The sequence below is a fragment of the Oratosquilla oratoria genome, chromosome 9 (assembly GCF_046742065.1).
Source record: "Oratosquilla oratoria isolate Oo_2021 chromosome 9, ASM4674206v1, whole genome shotgun sequence".
Taxonomy (NCBI): Eukaryota; Metazoa; Arthropoda; class Malacostraca; order Stomatopoda; family Squillidae; genus Oratosquilla; species Oratosquilla oratoria.
In genome coordinates this window covers 9599055-9623111 of record NC_134785.1, presented here as the reverse complement: position 1 = coordinate 9623111, position 24057 = coordinate 9599055, and the positions used below count along the sequence as shown (strand labels likewise).

Genomic DNA, 24057 nt, shown 5'->3' with positions numbered 1-24057 from the left:
TCACGTTACGTCACTGTCACGTCACAATCACGTTACCCTGACGTCACCGTCAAGTTATGTTACTGCCACCACTCTCTTCTGGGGCTAAGTCACACCGCCGTCGTGCTGTGTCTTTGTGAGTCAGTCACCTCACAGGTGTGACTCAGCAACCTGGACATTTGCCTCAGACACACGGGTGGGAATGTGACCCACTGGTGTCTGTGTCTGTGTAGTTTATGTATACGTTGTATGAGGTCATACAAGGCCGAGACACATTCAAACGGGACTATACATAATGATATCCCATCGTAAGTATTCCCCTTTCTTGGGAATTTTGTGAAATTGGGAGTTATTAAATATTCAAAAATGAAAAAGTCTTCCATTTGGCCAATTTCGAATGCCAGAGGCACTTTCTAATATCCTGGTATCTTTATTTTAATTTTTCGTTTACAGTAGTGGAGTTTCGAATTTTGGAAACTCCCAGGAGCGAGAGAGAGAGAGAGAGAGAGAGAGAGAGAGAGAGAGAGAGAGAGAGAGGGAGGGGGGAGAGAGAGAGGGAGGGGGGAGAGAGAGACTTGACTGACACATTTGTCTAGGACGAGATCCGTGGGAGAAACTGACGCCTTGCATCGGCTTGGAAACAAAGGACTTGTGGGCCCGTATTCTCAAAGATGGCTCAAGTTTAAGTCTCATTTCAAAATGTCGGAGGGATAACTTTCAAATGATTCGTGTTTCATCTTGATATTTTGAACTGGACAGTATTATTGTATAATGTTTAATATGTGAAAAAGTAACGAAATTTACGTCATTTTAAGTTCGCTTTCTATCCTACTTAAAATAAGATTTAAAGATGATTACAAATTTGTAAGTACGACTTCTGGAAAAAAAATGAACCAATAAAATTGGCCATTACTTTTTTTTTCAGCTTTCATTTTTAATTTTCAGCTCAATTACTTGAATTTCTGATTGTACTTAATATACTACTATTATAGAAATATATTACAACATAAAGACTACAGATAAGATGGAATTAACAACATTAACATACGTATATTAACATTTGTATTAATAAGAAAATGAGTTGCTCATACCTGAAGACTATTTTCAAAGGTTTGAATTTGTTTTATAATTTTGAACTTGGTAGGCAGGACATTCTTTTGTGTTCAATCACGTAGGTCAGAGCCCACGGCTTCAGCCACGGGAAAGCGTCTCCTGCCGTGAGCAGTCTTACAAGTGCGGAGAGACGTTTTTCCTCTTCCCACGGTTGGCAAAATGAGTTGGTAAACTTACTTGTGCCTCATCTGCAAATGCGGTACTCGGCGCGTTCGTTTGACTGATGCCATCTCCCAGGTTTCATTTTCGAAGAGTTATTACTGGGTAATGTTTCATCGTTTATACTTATATCATTTTTAAGAAGACGCCATTATTCCTGAACTGTTATTAAGGTTTCACGTTAGTTAATTGCGTTGTACGTTAATGAGAAAGTTTCACATGTGCAAGTTATGTGGCATGCTCATGTTTTGTGGGAAAACGACAAATAGTTTCTGGGTCAGTTCGCGCATAACAATGAACTTTTGTTCTTCAGTGTTCTGAAGTTTTGGGTTACAAATGGAACAGGTGGATAATATATGAAATGTTATATTTTTAACGTCTATATATATATTACCATTTCTTCACGATGTCTGTCTAATTTTTTGTATGGCGTCAGAGGAAAGCCGGTAGCACGAGATTTGAAAATGGGTGGATGACGTCATGTCGCTCTTCCGGGTGTCAGGACTATTATTATTGTGTTACTCATCATGTACGTGTCAGGAATGTATATCCATAAAAAGGCTTTCAAATTAGCATGAAAAGTATAGGAGATAAAATCTAGTTGAAAGTAAAAGTAGTGTTTTTTATGAGACGTTCAAAGTCACTTTTACGTTAGATACTGTCATTTTATCTCGTCTGGAAGATTTGAACTAATTCATTTTTTGCTACGGCTTTGTATGAAAATACGATCGTGGACCTGCATCAACGTTTCGCTGCGATTATAATCATTCTAAATACTTTCCTCCCGCTATCGAAAATATTATTACGGAGTACGTGGCCGCAGAATTTAATCTTTTAGTGAAGAAAAAAATAATCAGTAGAAACTCAGACTGGACCAGTTAAGTCGTCTCCTACTAGCGGAAGTGGTCGGAGGAAGGGGGGGAGGGGGAGAAATAGCAATTATTGAAAGACAATTTCCTGGAACAAAAATATCAAGGAAAAAGACTTTGTTTGTTACAAATAAGATATATATATATATATATATATATATATATATATATTTGTGTTTATATATATATATATATATATATATATATATATATATATATATATATATTCAAAGAATGCAGACGGTCTGTCGTCTATTCAAAGGCTCAAAGGTGTATTTTAATGAAAGTTACCAAATTCACAAAAACAACCAGCCATTACTGAACCAGATAACAGGGTATCTTTATAATAATTGTGCATTGCAAAACTTCAACGTGTAGGTTTATATATTAATTTAATGTTTTGCACACATATTTGTTGTTTCTTTCTCTCCTTTATGATAATTAAATATGCTCATCTAATTCTTTCTCCATTTCTCTTCCCTGCCTGTCTGTATGACTTTCTTAAAAATATAATTGGTACTGTGAGCACATTCACGTGTGAAATAACGGTTGACACTGAACTGTTGGCATTTTTAAAGTCGTCACTGCTGTCTTGTTGCATCTTTCCCAGGGGTTACATTTCGAAATGTGTTGGGCATTATTTTCTTCTTTTCTTTCTTGGTCTTTCAAAGGCATCTCTTGGTAAATGTTACCATCTTGTCCAATCATTTTATTTCTATCTTCTAACAAAATTTCTAACTTCAGAAGTATTTTTAAAACACATTTTTCTTGTGTGCGTCACTTTGGTAGTACATTTAGAATTTGCGAGTAAAGATGTGAGTTTAAAAGTGATGTGCAGTTCTACAGAAGTAATACCATGGTGCTCAATTTGATTATGTCGCTTGGGAAGCCTTTTTAATAATACTCTAAATATAGGTTTAATAATTATTTATATACCAAGAGCTTTTTTCCCCTTATAAGGGAGGTAGCCAAGTCAGAGGCACGTACCTATTCCCGCCCGTTTCACTCCCCCACCCCCACCCCACCTCCCATCTCGGCTCCTCGTGGATGACGGGTCATCCCTGCATCCGCCAACTGCCCCCTTGGGTCAAGCGTAATGCAGCAAGACACAGTACATCCACAGCAAGGCCGCTTCATTTAATCTCCGTTCCTTCACGCAGAAAAAGAGAAGACGGGGAGAAATCCCTTCTGGCTGCGTCAAAATATAATTCACACATAAGCACCCTCTACTCCCATCCCTCCCTTCCTTGCATAACAGAATCATCCACACACAGCCATTTTCCTCCCTTCCGTAGCTCCTGCCTTCTCCCTTCCATACTCAACAGACATTCACCACTTTCTTAACGCCCCCTTCACCCCATCCATCCATCTCATCCTCGGACGTCCCCTCATGTTCACTCCCTCCACCTCTGCCTTCCACACCTCTTTTACCAATCTTTCATCACTCATTCTTTCCATGTTTCCAAACCATCCCAATATTCCTTCTTCAGTCCTATCTACCCTCTCCTTTTCCATTCCCGCTCTCCTCCTTCTCATCTGACGTAGGTATGACAGACCAGTAGCTGTTGACATACTGTGAAGTTTTCATGAGAATGTCGCAATAGATGTTGAAATGTTGAGCCATAAGAAACCAACCAACCGTGTTGTTGCACTCGCCATGGGAGAGGTGTCGTAGAACCGTATATATAGTTTTAAGAGAAAGGCATGGCGATTTAATTCAGCTTAAAATGGGTTCTAAATAAATGGGTTATTGATTGTAGTGGCTAGAAAAACTTTGATTGTGGAAATATGACGTTTTCGACACCTAGATGATTTGCAAAATAAAATATTATGACAGATTTTGTTTTTAGTCGAACGAATCGACAAAGGTATAAAAAAAAAATCGTTCGGTGTGATTTCGCTGCACGCTAAATCCTGGTCGTTGTTGAGACGAGGCAAAGAATGTGTCCGCCTCTGCACTCACAGCGATGATCTGGTATGTGAGCTGACGACCGAAGATCGAATCTAATCTCGAGATGCAAAGGTACACCGTGTGCGTATTTTGTGAGGCGCACGTTGCTTGTGGATCATTCAAGTAGTGGAAAAAAAACGAACCTAATAGTTAAAAAACGCTCTAGTTAGAAATAGTTGAAAACATCTCGCTCCATATTTCTCCAGCGGCAGGATGAATACTGTAAAATTGCCAAAAATTAAAACGCAAATAAATAAACGATTACATTCCCAACCGACTAACTCCAAAGTATTTCATTCAGCTCAGAGTGAACCCTGGCATCGACAGAGATCTCTGTTTGTTCCGAGTCAGACCTACGAAGAACTGAATAAAATCGTTTGGAATTAGCCAGAACAAGAGCACATGCGTGACTTTAACGCACTACAATAGTGTGTCTGAATCTTGGTTCTTAAAAAAAATTGAGGACGAATCCTGAAGTTCCTATTTGATGAAATCCTCCTAGATGATCAAATTCTAGAATAAGCATAAACGTGAGCATGCCCTCTATCTGAGTAAAATTGCCTGGCGACAGTTGGAACGGAATATAAGGCATGGAGGCGAGGGAAAAAGAAGGTATACTTTGACCTGTTCGAGGGTCAAGAATGCATAACGGAATTGGGCACAGCGTGTGGGCCCACCTTCGTCCGCATGGCGTTGCAACCAACAACTCGATTAGACGTGATGCAATCATCACACCGGGGGAGTGGGGGGATAAGGGGGTGTGCTCCCTCTCCCCTTCCTCCCACACTCCCTCCTCCTCCTCCTCCTCCCCATCGCCCAGCGAACGACAACAACATGAATCCGTGGAACGAAATATATACAAACATCAGAAAGAAAAATACTAAGAAAAATAGAAGAAGGAGACAGATGAGTGACGATAAAAAACAAGATATCAATTCGAGCAGGAACATTCCAGGTGGAGCAAATGTTCAAAGTTTGTTCAAAATGAGCACATGGCCCCCAAGAACAACTATCTCTGCTCCACAAAACAAGTAGAGATAAACTCGTGCACACACACACACACACACACACACACACACACACACACACACACACACACACACACACACACACACTTTCCCTGTGGTCGTAGCATTCCTGATCACCTATTACTCCTGAGCCGTTACCTATATGCGACATTACGGGAATGAAACAAAGTCCCCATTAATTTTTCTTTTGTTGAAATGACGTCTTCCTTTGATCTCTCGAGACCTCCAAGTGTCTCACGCTTGTTCGAGGACACCTCGAGTCACCAGGGGGTGGGGGAGGGGGTGTACAGCGTGGGAGATGTAACATGCGGGGTTTCTTTGGGAACCCTAACGCAAGGGGCCCTCGACCTGCCTTCTCACGCACCCCCAAACCTATGCGATGCTGTTGGTGCATCTCTCGAGGACCACTTCGACACTGAACTAAATCGCTAACGGTCCATGGTCTCACTTGGGATATTCTGTGTCTCCCAAAAACGGGCTTCCACGGGCTTCATTTGAGTAAAAATTCTCCAAACACCAATTTATCTTTCCGTCATAGCAAAGCTGAATGTCCATCCATGTTTCCTTTGCCGTGTTGATGCAACTTGTTCACATGGATTTTCATGGTCCAGGCTCTCCCTTGCTACAGTTTGGAAGCGAAGTCCGATAGAATGACGTCATCAATGGCGTCTTGGACGACATGACGTCATTAGTGGTGTCAAGTCGCTCCCGTTTGGTGGTTTTCTTGCGCCGACAGGTGCTACCGTTTAAGGGGTTATCACACTGTGCTATTTTTCCTCCGACCTCCAACCTTCATTTCTATAAATCTAGATCTCTAAGAACAGTTCAGCAGCATGCCTAACATTCGTGTAGGTTTGCGTTATCGTTCATCATTCAGCTTTGCTATACATGACGGAAAGATGATTTGGTATTTGGAGAATTTTTACTCGAATGAACTCTCAGCTGTTGGTGAAGCCCGTGGAATCCCATTTTTGGTAAGCCCCTTAACGGCCCTGAGTGCTCTCCTTAGTTTCAGCTGTGCGTAACCAAGTCTGTATGACTGCGGTTGTCCTTTGTCTTTAATGCTTCAACGCTGGGTTTCCGTGGTGCAATGCTAGCGGCCTTGCAGTGCACAACTCCGGCAGAAGTACGAGGAAGACGACGACGATGGTAACGAGGAGGAGGAGGAGGGGCGAGGACAATGAAAAGGAGGAAAGGAAGAAGTGAAAGAGGAAGGGGAGGACTATGAAGATGAGTAGGAGGAAGGAGAGGAATTAAGAAAAGGATGAAGAAGAGGAATAGAAGGACTGCAATGGATGTGAAGTGAAGGACGAGGGTGATGATGATGACGAAGAGGAGGAGGAGGAGGAAGAGGAGTAGGAGGAGGAGGAGGAGGAGGAGGTGAAAAGGGTAACCCAACACCGCCCGCTGCGCCTGAAGAGGTCTTCTCGACCCCCCCACCCCACTCCCATCCTCGGAAACATGTCGTCGTCGTCGTCGCCTTCGTCGGATCAAGTGACGCAAGGTCGGAAGGCTCGTCGCCAACCGGTTCCCGCGCACCCAAGATGACCTCAACCGTGCAACCTGCTGCTGCAACCTGCTCGTGCAACCTCACGACCACCTGCAACCTTCAACAACGCAACCTACCGCAGGTGTTGGTCTGTTCGGAGGAGCGTGAAAGGTTCATAGGTCGGGCGACCTTTGCCCGAACTACGTGCATACCATACCTGCGAACCTTGTTCTTCGATTCCTTCCACTCCTACTCTCTGTCTCCTCCTCCTCCTCCTCTTCTACCTTTGTCACCCCAGCACCTATTCCTCTTCCACCTCCTCCTCCTCCCTCAACAACTCCTTTTTCTTTGTCATCCTCCTCCGCCTTTATCTTTCCTTTTCCCGCCCTCTATCCCTGACACATTTCAAACTTGCCCGTTAATCCATTCAACACGGTGCTCATTGTATACCTTCCAATGTGACAAGCATCTGACGACTTTTTTCGGTTGAAAGCCGTGCCCCAGGCCCGCAATAGGTCCCTGGTCGTCTGACATACCCTACAGGTTGTGAATAAACTCACCTGGTGTTGGCATTGGTGAAATATCTTTAAATTCGTCACCGCATTGATGAGTAGATCTCTGCGCCCAACTGAAGACGCCTTCCCCATCCGCCCTCCCGTCCACTCCACCGCGACCTTCTCGACTCCATCAAATGCTGCACATACCCAAGCTTGGATCGAAGTAACAACGGTACCTGTTCTGTACCTTTCCTGCCTTTCTTTGATCTCCTTTTTTTCCATCCTCCCTTTTTTCTCTCTCTATTACTTGAAAATTCCCTCGGATTCTTCTGACTTTTTTATGTAACTGTACCGTTATTGCAATAAAACCGTGCGTGATTTTGTTTTGTCAAGTCGTTTTCATTTGTCTGCACTGCGAATCGTGTCTGTAGTCCCGTATCTTCGTGTATGTTTGCACATTCAAGTTGGGGGCAAATATACTCGTACATAACTTTTTCCTGGTGCGTGTGCTTACGGTACATCAAATTTGATCTTGTACTATTTACAGTTTCTTCAAATTGTAAATATTACATGGCTGATGTTTCGTAGAGGGAGCTGTGTAAAAGTTATCTTCGATTTCAAATTCTCCGACGTGATTGAGCCAATTAATACAAAATAAACTTACTTATATCGACGTAATAATATGTTTACCATAGGTTCAGAATTTTTTTAGTGCGTACTAAATAGGAGTAATCTACATATTCATTTTTGTAGGACCAACAGAAAACATTGCAGCCAGCTTCTTTATTTTCAGCTTGGAGCCAAATAATGTATAATTTTTAATTCTTCCTGTGTAAAGTGCATAATGTATTTCATACAGGGTCACTCTCAGGTGTATATTTGCTTGTGTACATGCGTGCGTGCTATTGTGGGTAATGTGTAGATATCTTTGTTCCCCCTTTTATAATAAGTCTTGTAATTTCTTCTCGTCTCTTTGTTGTCACCGTGGGGAGAAACGTGCTTGGCAATCACCTGGTTAGACTTTGTGAGGAAGGTCACTCTCATTTGCTTTCTTTGCTATGATGTCGACTCTTATTAGAGCCTTTGGTCCGGTTGATGTCAGACCTCTGTGTGTTGATGGCATCAAAGAAAACGGAAAAGGAATTCGCGCGCGAGTTGATGCCAAGAAAGCGTTTCCATATATTTTTCTTTTCGTTAAATTATTCCTATGGCACATCGAACATGATATCCACATTCTCAAAATAAAATAAAATATTTGTATTAGTGCTGTATTGTTGGTTTTTCCTCCTTCCTCCCCCCACACCCAAAATTTTGTATATTATCCTTTTGGGGTAATATTGGAACGACTGAAGGACCGTTTTTTTGAAGACCGCTACGCTCTGATGCATCACTCGCAAATATAGATTGATTACTTGGTGGTTCTTTCGTGTCCCGTTGAGTCATATGCCCCACTTGACACGTCATAAATGTGGGAGATGCTGAGGCCATCATCTTAGCCTGCTTATTCGTTCACCAGAATTATTTCAGATCAAGTGAATGACTCAAGCCACCTTCACAGGATTGTGACTCATCCACTATACGCATTTATATTCTTCTAAAAATCACGTTTATTTTAACTTAATCCCACTTGGTATAATTTCTTCGCCGAAACTTCTTATGGACCGACAGATTTCCTGCCAACGTTCGTGTTTTTGTCACTGAAGAAGTGTTCAGTCTTTAGTCCACTGCAGGACCTTCGACCTAACCCTTGGGGGACGATAGAGCCTTAGTACCTCGCTCCGGGGGCTTATTAAGCTTGGTGAGGTGTTTTACCTAGAAGTGACCTTGAAGCGCTTCTGCCTCAAGGGGGTGTTGCTCCCCCGAAGGAACTTGAGGAAAGGTCGCCACGGCGTAGACGCCACCTTTCAGTTTGTTGTTTGTAGTCCAGCTGGTCTATAATGGAGTTGGAATTCGCTGGTCGTGATGCTGCATAACCTGGGATGCCCGGCCGATCTGGTAGGGTTGCTGTACTAATCACTTGATCAATTTATTCATTTATTCATTAGTTCATTGTTTATTTCTGTGGCAACAACGTTGGGACTGTTGAAATGAACAACTAATCAGGAGGGACCGTGTCGAAGAAGATGCTCAAGACTGGAGGTTTTCGATGAGAGGTACTGCCCCCAGTTGACCGAGATTGCTTGTCGACGGCCAGGTCAAACATTGTAAAGTGGGACATAATGGCGATGGGTGTGGGTGTGGGTGTGGGGGGCTGATGCCTTGCCTGCCTCGTATAACTACGCAGGAATTACAACAGAAAACGGGTGCTAGCAAGTGACCTTTCAGTCCATAACAAGGCAGGGTGGTGACAAAAGTAAAACGAAAAACAAATATGTACAAATAATACATAAAAGAAAAAGAATATAAGAATAGAGAAAATATAAGCATAAAAATATAATAAATAAATAAATAAATCAAATATAGTTAAACAGTAGTAATATTAATATATAAATAGTGAAAATATAAAATACACACAAAAGGAAAGGTAACATATAAGCTAGAAATGAATATTGGACGACGCACCACACCCATAAGGAAGAACCTGCTGCATCCACAAGGGGTAGGGTGATGGGTGTGGCAAGGGGGCTGCTGGGTGAGTCACTTTATAGTGGGAGGAGGAGGAAGAGAGGGAACAAGTGAAGGCTTAGGCGGATCGTGGGCGGATGACGGGCGGTCAACTCGCACCTGAGGTGGTCCTTAAAATGTTTCACACGTGGTGAACCAAAACGGGTTGCTGACTTAACCCTCCTTCGCTGAGATGATTGTGGTGCTTTTTATACTTGCCTCACCATCCCACTACCCCACGCGGTGGGAAGTGAAAAACCCCTGCTGCGGCAAACCACTTTTTTATGCCGATGTTGGGTCGCCTCCCCGCTTGGACAGGATTGTCAGGGACCAATGCGACAAAGATCGCAGCGGGTCCCGGGAATCGAACTTTTGACCACCTGCTCATTAGTTTGATACGGTATCCACTGGGCTACTAATTTTTTTACGTCTATTTGATTCTTATTTGTTTATTTACTTATTCGTTTGTCTGTTTTGATAGACATGGAAATAAGGGTAAGAGTGTGCGGGTGTGCACGAGTATATGTGTGTGTGTGTGCGCTCGCGCGCCTGTGTTTATGGTTCCCTTGTTTTTTCCAGATTTGTTTTGTTTGTCTTTGAGTCAACTTCCGTCGTGCATCCACTTATCTGTGATCACGCATAGGGACAGACGCCTCGGAGAGGGACAACTCTCACATTCAGTTAAATAGAATATTTCAGCGATGACGAGAATAGAAATATATAAATTAATGATAAATGCAAGGATAACCTTTCGGCCTATACGGAAGAGAGAGGGGGAGAGAGAGAGAGAGAGGAGGGGGGGTGATAAGCACATGGGTAAGTAATAAACGAATGAGGAAACACATGGATCAATATAATTAAAAATCTTCCTTGTGGGTCTGATCTCTCGGGAGACAAGTTTAATCACGTGGATGATAAAAAACGAAAGCCGCCATTCTGACCGACCGCGTCGTCAGTGACTGGAACAAACTTCACGCTGGGGCGATTCCATGTAATACAGTTCCAGGTTTTTAGATTGTGAGAGAGAGAGAGAGAAATGTGTGTGAGGGAGAGAGGGGGGGGGTTATTATGGACCAAAAGATCTCTAGTCATACCTTTACTCCACTAGAAATCCTATGTTCATTTGTAAAAAAGAAAGTAATGAAAAAAAAACTGTTTCAATGTTTTTTTCACAAATTCAAACAATTTTAAAACACAAATAAAACAGAAATTCAATAATTAAATTTATTTTTTGGACACGCAATGATGTAGCCTAGCATGGATAAAAAGTTCGACAAGTAGTCCTTATCAGCTAACAGATGCCGCCCTAAGTGCCACATTGCAAACACACTTGATAAATTGCGCAAGTGTCCTTGCATTCAGATGTTGCTAAGAATGAGGTCAATACTGGAATATCATTTGGTTCCAATTACTGTTCATAGATGGCGCCACACGGCGCCAGAAGTGTCGAGGAATTTTTGACTGTATTATCCATTTATTTATTTACTCATTCATGACTGTATTTCATTATTCATTCATCAATCAATTTTCCGGTTGTGCCTACGTATATCTTTTATCTATTGATCTGTTTATGGGTTGTCAGATCCAGAAGATCTGATTCAACTAAATTGGCATCATGCGTGAAGTCGACAGAGAGAGAGAGAGACGGTCACCGCTGGATCATTTTCAATAAAATCATTTATCTGGACGGTTTTAGAGGAACAAAAAAGTTTATCTGACCGTTTTCGATCCTCTTTTAGAAATAAAATAATAATAATGAATAATAACAGCAATGGTGATAAACTTTATATATATATATATATATATATATATATATACATATATATATATATATATACATATATATATATATATATATATATATATATATACTGTATATATTTTTTGCTAGTCAGCTTCAGTCAGGTGTACGTGTGTGTACCCTGCTCACTGGAACGACCGAGGTCACGCCAATCACTTTTGCTGACATTCTGTCGGCGGAGGCGACACATACCTACAGTATGTGTGTATGTGTATGTGTGTGTGTACGTATCGCTCAAGCCAGCAAGGTCACCTTGACAACAAACAACCCGCAGAGCCTTTTCTCACGCGGCGCTGCCTCCTCTTCCTCGAGGGTCACGTGATTTCAATTTTCTTCTTCTTCGTTTTCTCGTAAGTGTGTATCCATTTTGGGCGTACAATTGCTTTCCTTGACTTTTTTTTTTTATATATTTTGTGTTTTTATGCTTTGATTTTTTCACGTTTATCTATTAATTATCAGTATTATTATCATTTAAGGAAAAATCAAAAGTGAGGTATTTACTTGCCTTCTGATTAATTTCCCCTCGTTTTTTCCTTCCATCCATTGGGTAATAGAAGAGCTGGGATTGGTGGTTTTGTGGGGTGAGGGCTATTCTCAACAAATCTAACTTGTTTCGATGTCACCCAATCCTTCGCAGTGCGGGGGGGGGGGGCGAATGGTGGTGGGTAACTGGTTCAACTTTGATCTTTGTCGCGAGATGGTTTGGTGCTGTTCTACACGGTGAGTCTGGCATGGTGAGGGGACTGCGTGTAGATGCATTGCCCCGTGTCTAGTGGTACTTTACGAGACAGATAACCCACTTTATCTCGTGATAAAAGAGAGAAAATGACACCCCTGGGCAACGCCCCCCAAGGTTCCTACGCTCAGGCGAGGTTCCCAAGGGCGCAGGACGACCCTAGGTGAGCCGACGAACGATGAAAATTACGGATCTCGAGGTCACGTGACAAGGCAGCCTGTGACGTCATGTCGCGTTGATGCGAGGCGGCGTCTTTTCGAAGACTGTCTTTATCGAAAGTGATATTCTACACTTACAGGTATTTCTTTTCAAAGCTTATTTATCTTCAAGCGACAGGACCAGCAATAGTAATTCAAAAGGTAAATTGTTATCATTTCGAATAACTGTGTGGTGGAGGGGGCGCACGGAATGGCTCTACTGTCATTGCGAGGTCAACAACGTTCCATGAATTACCTGTTAAACGAGAGAGAGAGAGAGAGAGAGAGAGAGTGAGAGAGAGTGTGTGTGATCAATTATGATATAGGCTATTGGATCACATGCTGGGCATATAATCGGCAGCTATTACCTTCCCGGATGAGAGCTCATGTAGACCGATCTACTAGTGAAAGCTTTATCGCCATGAGCGGGGTAAGAACACTATCGCGACGAGGCATCCCCGACACTAACTACTACACCAGCAAGCTCAGTGCGCGTGGATAGTTTAAATAGTAAATACTATTAATGTTACTGAATATATATTAGTTATCAAAAAGCTACAAGTTAACCTGTCCAATATCTAAAGAAACAAATTTCATTGTAAACAATTTATTTAATTTATTAGTTTATTAATATATTCATTTTATTTAGATATTTGTTCACCTGCTTATTCGTTTATTTATATAATGAAATTCATTCGCTTCCTCCTTTGAAGTCCCGTGGATCGCGTGCCGAGGAGGAGGAGGAGGAGGAGGCGGGGGCGGAGGGGGGAAAGGGGAAGGGGAGATGGGGGGGGGGAGTTGGCGTGGGAGTTAAAGACTAGGGGGGAATGATCCCTCAGCTCACCCCAGATCGAAGAGACTAAGCTCCCCTCTGACCTTCGGGGAAGGAAGGTGGAAGAATGGTGGAAGAAGGGGAGGAAGGTGGAAGGGGGAGAGGAAGGTGGAAGAGGGGGAAGGAGGTGGAAAAGGGAAAGGAAGGTGTAAGAGGGGGAGGTGGAAGAGGGAGAGGAAAATGGAAAGGGGGGAGGAAGGTGGAAGAGGAAGGTGGAAAAGGGAAAGGAAGGTGTAAGAGGGAAAGGAAAATGGGAAGGGGGGAGGAAGGTGGAAGAAGTGGAGGTGGAAGAGCTGGGAGAGGAAGATGGAAAAGGGGGAAGAAGGTGGAAGTAGGGGAGGGGGAGGTGGAAGAAGGTAGAAGAGGGAGTATAAATTCGTTTCTTAAAAGAACATAAGAACGGGGGAGACTGACAGCGACCCTAAGGCCTACACTAGGCAGTCCCATGTCCCCTACCACCTGTGATCCCCCGTCCATAATGTTGTCTAACCTTCTCTCAACTTCCAGCGCTCACTGGACGGTTACTAAGACAGAATAAAATAGTTGAAGGTCTGTGCTGTGATGTCAGTCCAGCTCCCCTGAGAAAAATCGGTCGTCGTCTGCCAGAATAAAGTCTGCAAAGTGCGTCGCTTTTAGACAACGATATATTCAAAGTGAACGGATTCTAGGAAATAGAGTAAACTAGAATGAAAATATCTTAGAACTAGAAAGAAAACAAGAAGACAACAGATGGAGCTAGTGTCTTAGTAAACGAGGAAAAGCGAGGCCGTAGGTGAAATGGGGAATGTTTGCAAGAGTAACGTGGCAAAACGCGCGCGAGTGACTGTAAAGGTTGGAGCAGTGGACTCAAGAACAAAATCGCTTAATTTATTTTTCACATTTCAATTTCCTAATCGTATATTCCATTATCATCACCATTATTACTATTATTATTATTATGATTATTATTATTATCATTATGGGAAGGGTGCTAAATGGGTTTGCGTATGCTGCATGTAGTGCGTTTGTTCTCTTACATGACTACCCCCACTTAGAATATCAATAAATGAAAATTAATAATTCGAGAAAAAAATGAAATACCGCTAATATGAGAATGAAAAGAATAATAATGATAATAATAACAATATAATAATAATAGTAATAATGATAATAATAATAATGATAATAGTATAATAATAATAATAATAATAAATCCCTTTACTCTAAGGCAGCTAACGTTTAGATTTAAAATTTGACAATTTTGCAGCAAAATAACAAAAAAAAAAGTTTTGTTGCAACGCAGGTAATGTTTACAATATACAGAAAATTCAGAAGGGGGGCAGCTGTGAGCCTGAGGGCTTTTCAAAGTGATTGTACTTCGATAAAGGAAGGGGCGCGGTGGGAGGGGGAGGAGGGGAGCTAACCATATACCTAAATCTGCCGAAGGGTTTCATGAAATAGGAAAATATATAAATTAAGACAAACAACATAGAAAATAAAATAAAATAAAAATACACCTCGGTTCCTTAATCCAACACCTGCCAACCGCCACTTGAGCGGACGTTTGGGCCAAGGAGGACATAAACTCACTTCGGGTATTGGCCCGCCAGGACATAAAACATCACAAATTCCCGAAATCCTGGATTCAAACATTCGCACAATTGGATTAAGAACCCTAAGTGTAATAATAATAATAATAATAATAATAATAATAATAATAATAATATTCTCTTGATATGGAAGGTTATGGGTCTTTTCTCAGCTGAATATTATCATCTGGCGATAGCCAGAATAAACGTATAACAAGAGATACGTTGACGAGTTCCCTCCTCTGCGTGAATAAAATCGTCTGGCGGCAGTCACGGTGAAAGGGAAAGTATTACCCAGTACGGAAGGGGCTGAGCGCATGAGTGGGGGCCATTTGGTCAACACGCAAAGGTAATGACTTTGGTCGAACTCCGGGGGGCGAGTGGGGGGGGGGTTGTCTTTAATTCACAGCAGTGTGAGCCATTTAGAGTCCTCCCCTAGGCTTGATTGGCAACTAGGCAATATGTAAAAAGTCCAGTTTGTTCTTAGTGACATTTACTATGTCACTTCCCCACTCCACCTCCCCCCACCTGTTTCTCCTTCTGTTACCCTCCTCCTTTTTTTCTTCCTCTTCCCCCCCCCTACCTCCTGCTCCTTCACTCATTTTCTTCCTTAACTCTTTCTTTACCCTCCTATTTCTCCCACAATCCTCACCACCTCCCTTCTTCTTCTTATTTTTTCTCATTCTTTCCCCCTCTCCTTGTCCACCTCCACCACATCTCCCACCAAAACCACAACCACCACATTCCCTTCCTCCTGCATATTCACCCACCTCACCCGTACCTCCCCACCACAGCCGACCCCTCCTCCACCTTCTGTATAGTCACCACCATATCCGCACCCACCCACCCACCCTCTCCTTCACCACACCCACTACGGCCTCTCCTCTTGTATAGCCAGCAACCTCACCCGCGCCCACAACCTTTACCTCTCCGCCTGTCTGACGGGCTATAAAGCGCCTGACCTTTCCTTGGTGCCATTTGCTGGTGCCAAGCGCTACCAGACTCCCCGAAGGTGTTAGCACCTGGCACCTGGGTGAGTCGATCACTCTCAGTGCCACGGGGGGAGGTGGGAGGTCTGTAGGGAACGTGGTCAACTCACGTTTTGGTGTTCTTGGTTTCGTCTTCTTGTTGATCGCTTTTCGCTCATAGAGTCTCCTTAGAAGCCTCCCCCAGTGGTTTTGTGCAAAAGTGTACAAATTAATTACCGCGAGTGTGAAAGTAGTTCCTGTCACTGTGAATTTTTTTTTGTATATGTGGAGATATTTCCCGTCATTGTGAAAATAGTTCTTGCTAATGTGGAAATGTGTCCCGCGAAACTGGAAACAATTCACCGCGAATTCGGAAACAATTCACCGCCAATTTTGGAAATAATTTCCCATGATGTTGGAAATATTTACCGTGATTTTGGAGACAATTCACTGCGAATTTAGTAACGATTCCCCGCGAAGTTAGAAATAATTCACCGCGATTTTGGAAACATTTCTCGCGAATGTAGAAGGTGGACAGCAAACCCCGTAGAGCCACCATGATGGCAATCAGGAAAGACGTTTTCACGACAAGTGCACCCTTCACAAGAACAGTTACATAAAAGTGTATGTGGATCCTTAGAGGGGGTATTCTTTATTGGTAATGCTACTACGAGTTCTGGATTACCTGTGGTCACTGATGAATGCCACTTGCCCAGGCTGCCCAAGCATTCAGGGCAAAGGTAGCCTGGGCCAGAGCTAAGTGCTTCTAGACGTCATTTCATTTGACATTTTTTTCTATTTCTTATTCATTTCTTTTTATTAATTTGTTTATTCATTAAGTGACGGATGTCTCCATGTTCTCGCTTGTTGTTGTGGACAAAAATAGATAAGCAGATAAATTAATGAATAAATAAAAACAAATAAAAGACATAAAATAGATCAATAAAGACAATAAAAATATACAAACAAAAAATAAGAAATAAGAAAATAACAATATGAAATTAAATCAAATAAAACGCACCAAGGTCCAGTGTACAAGGCTTGTTGACATCACGAGCCGGGACCCAGTTGACAACCGGCACGGTGCCCCGCTCGTCGTGGCCCAAACACGTTCCGATCAGTGGAGTCGAAGTTGACCAAGAAATCGGAGACGTGGGTTGTGCACTGATCTGTATTAGCGACCAATTGAGTCTGGTTTTTGTTACGAAACGTACGAGTCAGGGGCGCTGACCTGACCTAAAACAAAACAAAGCAACGGTTTAATCCCCCCACCCCCGCCTCCCAACAGGTGCTGCGGGGAGTGGGGGAGGGATTGAGGGCCCCTTAAAGCACATACACACACACACACACACACACACACACACACACACACACACACACACACACATATATATAAAACTGTCTAGTTATTTTAAGGAGTGACTTTGTTATTTCAGTTTGTATAATTATTGGGGGTACAAGAGTCCTCATGGGGTTTCTTGATGAAATGGGTTGCAATCTACGAAGTCCTCAAATGTAATCTTGACACACAAACACACATTAAAAAAAAGGGGACAGACATTATTATTATTAATACTATTATTGTCATTATCATTATGGATGCTCCCTGGCCGCTACTTGCGGCGGAGGTCGAAGTGACAGCAATTCGAATTCTGTCGCCCTCGAGTTGGACCAAAGGCATGGCTACAAAGCCCACTGTAAGGGGCACCATCCTAGCCTTCTGATAGGTGGAGTTCGCGTTATTAAACCAAATCAATCATCATCATTATTACTGTTATCATTACTTAACAAAGACAAGCGGATTCTCAGGCGATCTAGACGCCATGTTTGTCCTAATTCCCTTCTCCCCTCGCAAACCCATTGGAATAAAACCATCTAACGTTAGAATAAAAAAGGGATTAGAACGAGATTCGGAGATGGGAAGAGGGTGGTGGTATGTGGGATTTTACTGTACATGCTCTGACTCAGCCCTTGGCCCCTGCCCCCTGCCCCCTTACTGTCATAAGGGGGAAAAGGCAAGGGCCTCTAGTGCACACGCACGCGCGCGCGGTAAGTCTTATTACGGTTTTCGCCTGAAGCCGTCACGGAACTGTCTAGTGTAGGCCTTATGGTCTCTTGCAGTCTCCTCCATTCTTATATTCTGTCTGAATGGTTCGAGCTTGTGCGTCTCTCCTTTTATATACAGATTTGCTGTCGGATGATGGGTTAATGATAACGTGCGTGTAAGTGTACCTCGTGAAGGTTCTAACTAAATCTCGCGTTCGATTCCAGGTGCTCGGACTCCCACCATGGCTTGCAGCAGCGTCTACTCCAGCGGGGAGTCCCAGCTGGCCCGTGACCTGACCCGCAGTGACCTGGCCTGCTCAGACATGACCCGTGGTGACCTGACTCCCCTCCGGAACTCCAGAGATGGTCCTGCCAGGTCCAACGGGACGGTCCCTTACAGGTCAGTCGCAGGTCCCTTCCGACTATGTCGGTCGTGGAGGGGGGGGGGGTCGATTGATATAATGATTATCATTTGATATTCCTGTGTTCGTTTGAGCTTCGAACTCGATCTGGAACTGTGCGGATCCGGGGTCGATCCGCAACGGCTCCCGGTGCCTGCCTCTTGGCCTGGATGTCCTGGCACTTGAGGCAAAGGTGATTTTCAGTGACGTTCTCGTTATGGATCGAGGAGTCACTGATCGTCATGTCTTATCCCATGTAAACAAAAGACCCTCTCGGTGACCCGTGATCCTCCACTTGGCAGGTTACCCTCGGACGGACACGAGGCCATCCGGTTCCTGCAGGCGGAGCACGAGGTCGTCCTCAGTGGGCTTCACCAGCAGATGCAGGAGCTTCAGCAGCGGTGTGATGGTCAGTGAGTCCTTCTCTCGATCTCCCCGAGTTCAAGTCGGGAAAGGGATCGAAGTTTGTTGGTCGCGTATACAATTGAACCTCGATATTCGCGGTTTTCAGATTCGTTCTTCCATATACGCGAGTTGGGTTCACTATTCGCGGAGTCTCCATATTCACTGTTTTTACTTGATTGTTTTCTCTTGTGTAGATTTTGTTTGATTTCTAAATTATTTTTGGTTATTTAATGGGGTTGGCATTTATTTAGGTTCCATTTGATGGTTACTTCTTTGCATAAGAAATGAGTCTTTTAGGATTTGGAAATTGTTTTGTGCCTCCTAACCTCGTGCGTGTCCCAATGACGGCCGCCACTCTGTCTGATGCCCTGGCTGGCTCTTGCAGATATGCAGTTCGAGCTTCACCTCCGCCACATCGCCTCCAACGACCTCGACACCTGGAAGACCAAAGTAGCCGAAGTCCAGGCCCAGCTGGACAGCAAGGAGAAGCGGATAGCCACGCTCGAGGAGGCCCTCGAGCACCAGCGGCTGGAGGCCGAGGAGGAGCGCGACCAGCTCCGGTGGCGCCTGTTGGAGTCCAAGCAGCAGGCGGCCGCGGGAGAGGAGCGCATCAACGACCTGAAGGCGGAGGTCGCGAGGCTTCGGTCCCAGGTCCACGACCTCCGCGTGTACAACAACGCCCTCCGCACGGGCGGCAGTCGTCCCTCCTCCCGGGCCTCCGTCTCCTCGAGGGGAGTCCGGTCCGTCTCGACGTCCTCCTCGACGGGCGGCGCACCCCCGACGTCCTCCACCTCGCAGCTGGGGCCTCGCCCGCTCAGCCGGTCCTCGTACGCCTCTCTCGACTCCCTGGACTCGGGACCCCGGAGTCTCGGGTCTGAGGACGGCGACGCCGCCGGCGAAGGGGCCGGAGGAGGCGCTGGGGGGGTGATGGGCTGGCGTGGGGCGCGTCTCGGGGCGGCGGGGATCTCGGCCAGGAGCCGCCAAGGGCGCGCCGTCAGGGGCAACGCGAGCCCCCCTCCTCCGCGCAACTCGGCCCTCTCCCTGCCCCCCGCCCTGGGGACCTCGCACTCCTCCTTGAGCCACGGGGACTCCGCCTCCGCCTCCCGCTCCAGGAACGTCACCCTTCCGCCCATCTCCCTCAACCAGAGCGTGACGAGGGCGCAGATTCGTCGACAACTGAGGCTCCAGTCGGCGCCGAACCTCGACTCGAGGAGTATGGCCATCGACCGGTCTCATCGCTCCACAGCGTACCGGGATCCTGCCTAAACACGCACACACACACACACACATATACACACGTTTATTCAGTTTAGTATACGACATTCGAATATACATCATGGAGAGAACTTATTCCAAATATCACAGATTTGTATGTTATTGTAAGGATGTCATTTGAAAGGGTGTGGGAAATTATGAACATCAACATCTTTATGCCTTCAGTATTTACTAATCAAATATTATATGTTAAAACATTAATGGTTAACCCACTCCTGCTGTGAGGCCCTGCCGTGGAAGAGCTGTGCCTTGCTGTATTGCTTCTGACCCAAGCAGGGTGGCGGGGACTAGGGTGACCCTTCTACCCTGAGATGGAAGGGGTTGTTGATGTGGTCATGCAGTTTGACTCTGCTACCTCCCTTATAATAGGGAAAGGGCCTTTGGTGTGTGTGAGTGTGAGTGTGTGTGTGTGTGTGTGTGTGTGTGTGTGTGTGTGTGTGTGTGTGTGTGTGTGTGTGTGTGTGTGTGATTCACCACTCTCAAGGTAACAGAAAGTTCACCATAACATAATATGGAATTTCTCTCATTTCTTTCTATGCAAAGTCAAGTATTGGTGGTGATGACGACAATCCTTACATGTTTACAAATAAAATGATGATGTCCTCATGTTATTGCATATTATGGGTGAATATACTATTCAAAATGGCATCCTATCAACATAGTTTTATCTGTGATGTTTTGAGAAAGTTCTCTCTTTACAGATACCTTAAAGATAATATAAACAGCTCCCTCTTTTGTTCGATAAATATCAAAGTCTATGTATTTCAATCATACTCGTGCATAGACAGACATGCCACTGTACTTAGACACATATTATCATCATACATACATATTACCGTTATGTAATACCATTTTGTATACAAACAGCACTGACAGCACACGGCTGTTGATGCATGTCACAATGAAGTACAAAACTGGTGGCAAGTTATCCTTAGAGGGAAATACCAAAGAACGACTGGTTTTGATTTGGTCTTCGCAGTGCATTTAGTCAAGAACTTGTTACTGGAACGAGGGTGTCTGGAAGGAGGCAGTTCGGGTGACTTTTTTTTCATACATAATGAAACTTATGTTACCACTTTCGCTGTGATATCCAATACTACACACACAGAGTAACCGTGTATATTATAGACAGAACGCTGAACTCTTGTGTTGTAGGCTTTGGTGAAAGTACTTTTTCTTCTCTTGTTTATTATTATTATTTTTAATAATACAATCAGGGACAATGGTTCACCTAATACTGTATGTGATCTGTCTTTTAGCTGCCCCTGGAGGTATAAGTTTAATACTGAGGTGACAATGTTATTCATTCAACATACATTTATGTGGCTAATCTAGAAGGTCCTCAAGAAGCAGCTTAATGAAAAGGGTTGCTGAATGTTGTATCCACAAGATACAATACATTACTAACCTCTGTATTTACAAATATGGAGAATATAGTATGACACTGAAATTCGAAATGAAGAGAAGAATTGGAAACTGAAAATGGTTTGGAGCTGGTAAGCCGTTTTACTTTGCTGTTTTGAAGATGAGCCAACAGGATTTCATGTTCATAAGGAATGTTTCTAGACTCGTATGCTTACACGTGTACTTGTCAACTGTTTATTTGAATTGATGGTAGACTAAAGAAAAAGATGAATAATACTAATTTGTTAAGTTTGGTTTCTGTAATGGATCTATAGACTGGAAAAACTTTATATATGTTTTCACATAGGTTCTGTGTTCATTTTATTTACGGAAGGAAATGTGTAACTTGTTATGGCCAAGTGCGTCCAAACAGTTTCACTCAATATACTGACAAAGGTCTAAAGAGTTCTGCCACTGCCTACCTATGCTGACGTCACATCAGGTCGAAGCCACTCGTTTGAATGGTCCAAACTACCAGAGTGTCTGATGAGAGTCCGACACTTCCATGAGTCAGTATAAGGTGAATGTGCGGTCTACATTGAGGAGACCTTCTTCTTTTTCCGGGCCTTTGATGCCAACAGTCAAGACTTGTCTTCTGTGTTCATGCAACTGCCAGATTTGTTATGGTCCCATGGAGAGGCTCGTTTATTTTTAGTCACTAAAATAAGAATATGGTGTTCAAGGAATTTGGGAAGGAGTTTGAGGTGATATCTACTGATACATAGAAAATAGCAACTTGAACATTGCATACTTTCGACCTCTTTAACACAGTAATGTATTTGATTAATATCGCTTTACCAAAGGACAGGTGGTTTTAAACAACTGAAAGGATGGACTAAAAATTGTCCTGGTATAGTGAATTTTTTATTGGCCAGGGCACTGCCTCAAATTCAGTCCTTGTCCTAAAAAAAGTGCAGGCGAGCAAAAAAAGTAGTGGTTTACATTTTGTCCGTGACTGCTAGGCGAGTACTTTTTTTCATAATACTGTTGGAATTGAATCACGGCGCACTAAAGAGAGGCGTCTTTTTTCTTTGACATGTGAACAATGCAGGAGACCTACCTGTCTCCTTGGTAATAAGCGGGATATATTAAATTGTTTCCCTATAACGAGGTAGGCTTACTTGATGAACATACCGCCATGCTCGATTTCATTCTATTCGTAAACATCGCCATTGAGGCGCGCGAAATTTGAACTTCGATTTTTCGTAGGTCCACATTTTTATTTAGCGCTCCTCGTTTCGAACTTAGGCGCGTTGTGGAGCGGGCGCGAAAATGCGTCCCTTAAAAGACAAGCCCTGAAATTTATATAATTCACATCATTACATCTGGAAAAGTCAATCTATCTGTTGCTCCAGGTCTCTTGCAAGAAACTCATTGCTCCCAAGTAGCTACTGGATTGGACCACAAGTCACTCAAGGGGAAGATATTGTGTCGTTGTCTGGGTAAGGCCAGATGAGGTATTTGATGTCTCCTGTGCAGCGACTATATTTGGGGCTTTGTCTATGGTCAGGCCTGCTCTGTGTGGTTAGAACATAAGAGCATAAGAATGGAGGAGACTGCAAGAGACCATAAGGCCTACATTAGGTAGTTGTACGTCCCTTACCACCCTTCATCCCTATCCACAAAGTTATCTCGTCTTCTCTTAAAACAACCAATCGTTTCAACGATCACTACGACATGGTTACTTGTCATGGAAAGTATCTGGAGGAAAACTTTCAAAATACATTACTGTAAAGGTGTTAAGAGTATTGTGTGCTCTACTGTGAATCAAGTGGCGATGTCCTGGCATTTCACCTGCTCTGGCTGTGTGTGGAACAGTGACTAACAGATAGACGGAGACTTGAAGGTATGTGGCGTGAGGAACTATTTGACCGGCTGAGTATTTTTAGCCTCAGGACCTCTTTTGGTAGGAACCCCACAGCATATCAAAAAAGCTGGTGACAGCCATGAACTGGACCTACAGATGTCTTAGTTGAATCCAGAGCTCAATCCAGAAAGATAAGTGCCAGTCCACAAGGATGTGTTGTCAGTGGGCAATGGCATCATATGCGGGTGCCAACATTTGCTCGAATTACATTACATGGTGAGCTGGCAAGTGCTACAATGTAAAACAGACTCTCTTTCAGGAGAGTTTCAAAGTAATTCTCTTCATAGATTAGTATCCGGTGTATTGTTCTACTGCAACGATTAAGATTTTCTTTAAATGTGCAAAGGGGATAACTGCTGCCACTAGAGCAGAATAAGAAATGAAACAATAATGAAAACTTGTTTTTTCTTTTGTGTTGCCTTGAAATTTAGTATACATAAATAGACCAAATTTTTAGCGGTCAAAGATTTGACCACTTAGACATATGCCAGGAATTTAAGGTGTTTGGTTGAGAGTATAGGCCAAAGGAAGCATAAAGCCATTAGAAATGCTTATAAATTTAACGAGTCGTAATCCAGTATACCAGAAAGTAGATACTGACATGAGGCTGATGGTGGCCGTATGGGAAGAAACCTTCTTTAGGTGGGGGATGGGAGTTAAACACCATTTCGCTTTGGTACTAGAGGGAGGATGCATATATCTGAAAGTTTATACATGTTTCTTTACAAATATACGGGAAAAACCTTAACCCATGAGTTTGATTGGCCTACTTCTTGACTTCTGGTCTTCAGGTCCAAGAAAGGTAATGAGAAGCTAGAGTGAAGGGCAGAAGATTATAGATATCTATGCAAGAGCTTTTGAAGAACAG

The 24057-nt window shown here is 43.5% G+C and overlaps 1 protein-coding gene across 4 annotated transcripts in view; it reads left to right on the top strand.

Moving 5' to 3' along the window:
• LOC143028173 (uncharacterized) overlaps positions 1-23954 on the top strand; it is a 56454-nt gene extending 32500 nt beyond the window's left edge. The window contains exons 1-4 of one of the 4 annotated variants that reach the window (XM_076189912.1): positions 15722-15856; positions 18063-18237; positions 18541-18647; positions 19029-23954. In XM_076189912.1, the coding sequence (XP_076046027.1) occupies positions 18080-18237; positions 18541-18647; positions 19029-19909 (1146 nt within the window). In that variant the 5' untranslated portion in view covers positions 15722-15856; positions 18063-18079 and the 3' untranslated portion in view covers positions 19910-23954. Of the gene's footprint in view, positions 1-15721; positions 15897-16390; positions 16416-18062; positions 18238-18540; positions 18648-19028 lie in introns of those variants that run through there. The other 3 variants (XM_076189913.1, XM_076189914.1, XM_076189911.1) reach the window with 3 other exon arrangements.
• Positions 23955-24057: the final 103 nt, after the last annotated feature.